The 6,000-nt window shown below is 45.5% G+C and overlaps 1 protein-coding gene across 1 annotated transcript in view; it reads right to left on the bottom strand.

Moving 5' to 3' along the window:
* Window positions 1-4,905: 4,905 nt before the first annotated feature.
* PGK1 (phosphoglycerate kinase 1) overlaps window positions 4,906-6,000 on the bottom strand; it is a 56,122-nt gene continuing 55,027 nt past the window's right edge. Inside the window, exon 11 of the mRNA XM_033946476.1 lies at window positions 4,906-5,350. Within this exon, the coding sequence (XP_033802367.1) occupies window positions 5,310-5,350 (41 nt within the window). The 3' untranslated portion in view covers window positions 4,906-5,309. The remainder of the gene's footprint in view (window positions 5,351-6,000) is intronic.

Below are 6,000 nucleotides of genomic sequence, written 5' to 3'. Positions count from 1 at the left end.
ATTTGTCCTATTTGAGGGGACTTAAGCGCCTAGGCCAATAAGGGCCTTAGGCCCCTCCCTGGTGCATCCCATGATGCACCGAGAAGGGGAAGGCACACCATTCAGTGGAAGCGGGCCTGCTGGCCGAAGAAAGTAAGCATCCCTCCAGCCGGCTAACTAAAAAAGTACTAGTGGGCTTGGGGGGATGCATTGGGGTGGTGGTGGCAGGAGGAATGCGGCACTCCTCTTGCTGCATTTTTTTTTGGGGGGGGGCTTTGGAGGTTCCAGTAGGGAGTGGGCATCCCTCCTGCTGGTCATTTCCCTGCCTTGGCCGCTAAACTGATCGCGGCACGGAGATGCCATTGCCACAATCAGTTCAGCGGCCACGTCTATTTGAAATGTAGGCCAGCATTTTGTTGGCCTACATTTCAGGCGCCTATCGTGGTCCTAGGGAGATGTGTAGGGCCACCTAAGCTTGCCTAAGGCTACATCCGGGCAAAACCACGCCCCTGCCTAGCCTTGGGGGAGCTTAGGCAGGCCTAAACGCCTCCCTAGGCTCACAAAAATGGCTACAATGTAGGCAGCTTGCCTCGGGGTGGTGGGTTGGTTTGTTGTTATTTTTTTTTTTTTAACATGCTAGTTTGATCAGTACACTATTTATAGAATTTGTCCCTAAAGATTTTCTACCTTAATCTTTCGGGTGTCTCCAGGATTCTAATGTATTCCCTTATCTATAGGGATTTTATACCAGTTTTTTTCTTTTTGGCGTGCTGTGGACCACCAGAAGAACTAACAAATTGATTTTGGAAGCGATCAAACTGGTTATGTCACTATAAGCCCAAATGATGACATTACAACTATCTTATTTTGGTCACACCATCAGAAGAGAAGGACATTATATTTGGGATCGAAGGAAGCAGGCGAAGAGGGCGACCTGCAATCAGATAGCTGGACACGTTGAAAACAACCCTGGGGATGATGCTGGAGGACCACACTAGACTAGCCCAAAACCAATTTCTTTTTAGATCTATAATTCATCAATTCGCTAAAACTTGAGCACAAGTCAACGGCATCTATTTTTTTCCTTATCTTTCTTTTATTTCTAACTCTTTTCATATCTGTGCGCACACCTTTGTTCTTGTAGTCAATCACGTCATTTTCATTTGCTTCTTCTCTTCTTCCTAGGGCTCTCTGACAGCAAGTGCATCTCCAACCATCCCTCTCAGGCAACTGATTCTTCTGTTCTACACCCTATTATTGACTCAACCAAATCGGCAAAGAAAATCCTAACTCCTTCAGCACGTTAGTGTGTTATTGTGTTACTTGGGGTAAGTGGAATTTTTTGCTTTTGCTCTATGACTAACATATATAGTGATACCTTGGATTACGAGCATAATCCGTTCCAGGAGCATGCTCGTAATCCAAATTGCTCGTTTATCAAAACAAAGTTCCCCATAGAAAATAGTGGCAACAGCAACGATTCATTCTAGAACCTGGGGTCTATACCTGTCGGGTGCTGGGTGCTGCAGCGCCATCTCCTCCGTCAGTCATCTGAAGAACCCCACAGTGCCGCTTAGGGGGGGGGATGCCAGCCACCGGAGAACCCCACAGTGCCGCTTCAGGGGGGGATGCCAGCCGCCGGAGAACCCCATAGTGTCGCTTCGGGGGGGGGGGGGATGCCAGCCGCTGGAGAACCTCCAGTGCCTTCAGAGGGATGCCTCCTCCATCCGCCGGCCAGCCCTCCAAGTCAGATGCCCCTCGCATGCTGGAGAGCCCCCACCCGAGCCCACGCAGCCGAGCGCTGCTCCACCCGCACGACACGCTGTGACACCCACACGACCCGTGTGACACGCTCTGCGCGTCACACGCAACACGCAGGCAGGACAGCACCCGGCCGCGCAGGCCCAGATAGAGGTCCTCCAACCTGCGGAAGGCACCTGATGTAGAAGTCTGGCCGGAAGAGGAATCCCCTGTAAATGCTCGTTGATCGGGGCAGTGCTTGATTTGCGAGTCAAAAGTTTGCCCAGTGTTTTGCTCGTCTTGCAAAACACTCGCAAACCGGGTTACTCACAAACCGAGGTACCACTGTATTCTCCTTTGTAGCTAATTATCTCAATAAACAAAACAAAATTGTAGCTCTCCTTCCAAACTACAACTACTTATCACTTATATAGCGCTGAAAGGCGTTTGCAGCACTGTACATTTTGACATTTAGACAGTCCTGCTCAGAAGAGCTTACAATCTAACTTGGTCAGACAGACATGACATATAGGGTTGGGGATGCAGAACCCAAGGTGAGAGGAGTCAGGAGTTGAAAGAAGTCTAAGCTCGGTTATATTTGAGCGAGCAACGGGTAATTTACTCATTGATAAAAGCTTTCAGAGCTTTTCAGTTTCTTCTTGCTTACTTAGGCCTAGATTCACTAAACTCACCTTTCTGATCCGATCCATGGGCAATTCGTGGCCAAGTCTCGCCATGCAACTGATTCACTAAACAGTCCTCATGCAAATTATTTGATTGGAGGCACGCCCCACACCAACCGCTGCAGAGCAATCCAGGCGCATGCGCAGACCACACAAACAAGGTCAAAACAAAAGGGAGGAGGTGGGGGTGTGGCAGATGTTTTGAGTGGACAGAAGACGCTTTAGCCAGGACAGAACACGCAGCAGCCAGATGAAACAGAATACGCTTTAGCCAGGACAGAACACGCTTTTAGCCTGCAGGTTCAAACCATGGGCTTGCACTGCAGGGAAGGGCGACAGATAGCAAGAGAGTCGGCAGAGCTTGCCTTCTTGTGCTTTTTGCACACGGGAGATGTGTTTAAAATGTTTTATTTTTGTTTTGATGCTGGGATTTCAGGGCGGCAGAGAGCAGGACAGTCGGCAAGGACGTGATCGACTGGTCCTCAGCAGTCGCTTCTTTTTGGATCGGCCAGCCAAATCGGTGTTCCTTCTTCTGTTTAGTGAATCCAATCGCTGCCTTCCTACTTTGCATGCCATTTCCCCTCATTTGCATACACGGATCGGCTGGGGTGGCAGCTTGATCAGCCAGGAGGTTAGTGAATGGGGTCAGAGAAGGCTCGCAAAGCTTAGTGAATCTAGCCCTTACTCTTTTGGGGAAAAAATAATCTTCCAATTGTTCTAAGTAGTTTACAAATTTTAGACAAGAGATTTACGCAGCTAAGACAGACTAAAAACTTTGATCACAGCAAATCTGTCTAGGATTAAGCACAAGAAACACATTTTAAATTCCTTTTCTTTTCTATACTGTTACACATTGTATTTCTATTTTCCATTATACGTATTTTTAAATTTTAGTTTAATATGTAAACCGTATAGATGTTACTACCGATGTGGTATATATCAAATATAAATGAAACTTGGTTTAGTGTACATACAGAAAATATTCCTTTGTATATTACTTATACTCGGCTGACAGAAAATAAAACTTCAAGAGTTTTTGGGGTTATTTTGGATTCTGCCTTAACTATGAATGCTCAGATTAAATATCTATCTCAGCAGATGGTGGTTTGTTTGTTTTTTTTAATTAAAACAACTTCAACTAGTTTGCTCTTATTTTATTCCCATCTATTTCAAAGTATTGGTGCAACAGTTAGTTCTGTCACGGTGTCATTCCTTATATATTGGTCTTACTCAAAGGCAAATGCAGTTTGCAATCGATTCTGAACACAGCAACAAGATCTATTTTTTTGCATAACTAACTCTGAGCATGTCTCTCTCCTGTTCATCGACTTGCATTGGCTTCCGGTGAAAGCACGACCAATTTTTAAGTGCTTAACCACTAGGCAACTCCTCCACTCAAGCAGGGCTAGTTTAAGGGATTGGGGGACCCTAGACTAACTTCCCTCAGCACTCTCTCTTCTTGCAGATTCAGCATATGATGGTGGCGATGGATCATTTATAGCCTGCTTTATCCCTAAATTAGGTTCAGGGCAGATTAACAATACATGAAAAGGATACATAAATCACAGGGGTAGGCAATTCCGGTCCTCAAGAGCCAAAGGCAGGTCAGGTTTTCAGGATATCCACAATAAATGTGCACGAGATAGATTTGCATCTCAAGGAGGCAGTGCATGCAAATCCATCCCATACATATTCATTGTGGATATCCTGAAATCCTGACCTGCCTGTGGCTCTCGAGGACCGGAATTGCCCACCCCTGCAGAATTACAATAATCAGTGGCATACCTGGCTTGGCGGCCACCTGCCAGAGCAGGGCAAACCCCTCCCCCCATTCTCCCTATAATGAGGGCAATTTCAGAAGAGTTGGTAAAGTACGCAGCCACTTTAACACTGCACACTCCTTCATCCACATGACTTTGGACTGTTACCTCCACCTTCTATATCTTAGCACCACTATAAATTGGACTAGTTTCTCTCTTCTTGTATTGTACCATCTCTCAAACTGCTTGGTAATGTATTTCCTGTAGCATCCTTGTACTGTACTAAATTATAAGTCGTCTTGAACTTATTCGGGCATAGTGTGACTCATAAATCCCAGATGAGATTAGATACTCTAGTCATTTATGCACAGATGTGCCATATATGTCCATGCTGACTTCGCTTTGCTGGTGGGCAAGCACTTGGGTAGTGTGTGAGCGGAGCATCCATGTAAGAACATTATAAAAGATAATACGGGCACTTTGACTATTGTGATGTTAAACTGTTAGGCCCGGATTCTCTGAATGCCTTTGTCGGCGGCCACCTCATAAGTGGCCGCCGATTGCGTGTCAATCACGCCGTTTCCAGAACTGCGCCTCCAGCAAAAGGTAGGCACCAGAAATCTAGGCCACAGCTTCTTTTCCCTTCATTACTTTTTCCCCTGGGTCATTTAATAAAATAATGTTTCAAGACCCAGGCATCCAGCTAAGGAAAAAAAAAAAAAAAAAAAGGTATCACCACTTGCTAAATTTTATTTGCTTTTATTTTGCAGCTCCCGTGGTCAACCTGTAAAACAGAACTGGCATAGTGTATGCCTTTGCCTGCAAACCATTCACAGAAGGGGTACCAAAAGCCAGATGGAGCAATCTACCACAAGAACCAGGGGTACAGTTAAGAGATTTTAGCTCTCCGGGGTTAAAATACAATATACATACTCTCTGAAATGACAAGATATTGAATACAATACAGTAGTCACTTGAAATGGGACGAGAAAGGGATACGTCCCATGAAATGTAGAACCGAATCCATCCACTAACCGTTTCTTCCCAGCTTGCACAGGGAAAACTTGCTTATTTTATGGATGGATTGAAATGTTGCAGTTACCAGACAGCTGTATACATGTACGATGGTGAAGGAGGCATTCGTTCCTTAAAGACTGCTCAGAGCATCTACCCCAGGGAGAACTTTACCTGTTAGACGAGAAAAAGCAAATTAATTTTGCAGCTACTGTACATTCAGATTTAAAAGTTCCAGTTACTACCCAGCAGCAACACCTAGTGGCCAGACTCAGGATATAGGACTGCAAAGTTTCAGAAGGGCCCCTGGGCTACATGTGCTGTGAAAATAAGGGACCCCCCCCTTCCCTACCTGAACAGTCATGAATGCAGGTATATGGTGCCCAAGTTCCAGCCCCCAGCCTCCTACGGTACAAGTTACAGATTTCTCCACTTGCAAATGCCAGATGCAGTATCATCATCTCCCTCATGGCTTCCATAGCCATTTGCCTGAGGAACGTCTCTTTAAAGTAGAAAGTATCTCCATTCTTCTAATTGTGCAAATGGGATATTTCAGTCTTCAACTGGCACATTAAAATCTCCATTTCAAAATTCAAGCATATTTTTTCCACCTAATAAATCAAATCAAATCAATAAATTTGGTACAAAAAAGCACAATTACTTACCGTAACAGGTGTTATCCAGGGACAGTAGGCAGATATTCTCTACATGTGGGTGACGTCACTGACGGAGCCCCCTAGTGGACATTTTCGCAAGCAGATTTGCTTGAAGACCTTCAAGCTCGCGATTGGCCCGTGCATGTGTGCGTGCCCCTCCCGCCCGGT

Source organism: Geotrypetes seraphini, chromosome 5 (genome assembly GCF_902459505.1).
Source record: "Geotrypetes seraphini chromosome 5, aGeoSer1.1, whole genome shotgun sequence".
NCBI classification, from domain to species: Eukaryota; Metazoa; Chordata; class Amphibia; order Gymnophiona; family Dermophiidae; genus Geotrypetes; species Geotrypetes seraphini.
This window is presented reverse-complemented; position numbering and strand designations above follow the sequence as displayed.